Below are 285 nucleotides of genomic sequence, written 5' to 3'. Positions count from 1 at the left end.
AGGCGTGAGGCGGTGGCAGCGGCGCGGCGCTCGGTGTGCAGCACCAGGTACGCATCCCCCACAAAAAAGTCGCCGTGGCGGCTGGGGGGCACGGACACCAGCTCCAGCTTCTCCACTCGCCACACCTGCAGCCCGCTCTGCCGCCCAGCCTCGGCGAAGGCCTGCGAGGACCGGTCAGGAGCCATGACAAAGAGAGAAGACCGAAGAGGCAACACTGCTGGCTTCCCTGCACCGCATTTATAGCGCTCGGCCCGGCCCCCAGGGCGGAGCGGGGCAGGCCCCACC

At 69.5% G+C, this 285-nt stretch overlaps 1 protein-coding gene across 1 annotated transcript in view; it reads right to left on the bottom strand.

Moving 5' to 3' along the window:
• LOC104539141 (adseverin-like) overlaps window positions 1–185 on the bottom strand; it is a gene marked incomplete at its 3' end in the record, with an annotated part of 6,342 nt that extends 6,157 nt beyond the window's left edge. Inside the window, exon 1 of the mRNA XM_010182593.1 lies at window positions 4–185. Within this exon, the coding sequence (XP_010180895.1) occupies window positions 4–185 (182 nt within the window). The remainder of the gene's footprint in view (window positions 1–3) is intronic.
• Window positions 186–285: the final 100 nt, after the last annotated feature.

The sequence above is a fragment of the Mesitornis unicolor genome, unplaced genomic scaffold, assembly GCF_000695765.1.
Source record: "Mesitornis unicolor isolate BGI_N332 unplaced genomic scaffold, ASM69576v1 scaffold44274, whole genome shotgun sequence".
NCBI lineage: Eukaryota > Metazoa > Chordata > Aves > Mesitornithiformes > Mesitornithidae > Mesitornis > Mesitornis unicolor.
The sequence above is the reverse complement of the archived record's forward strand: the minus strand, read 5'-3'. Positions and strand labels throughout refer to the sequence as shown.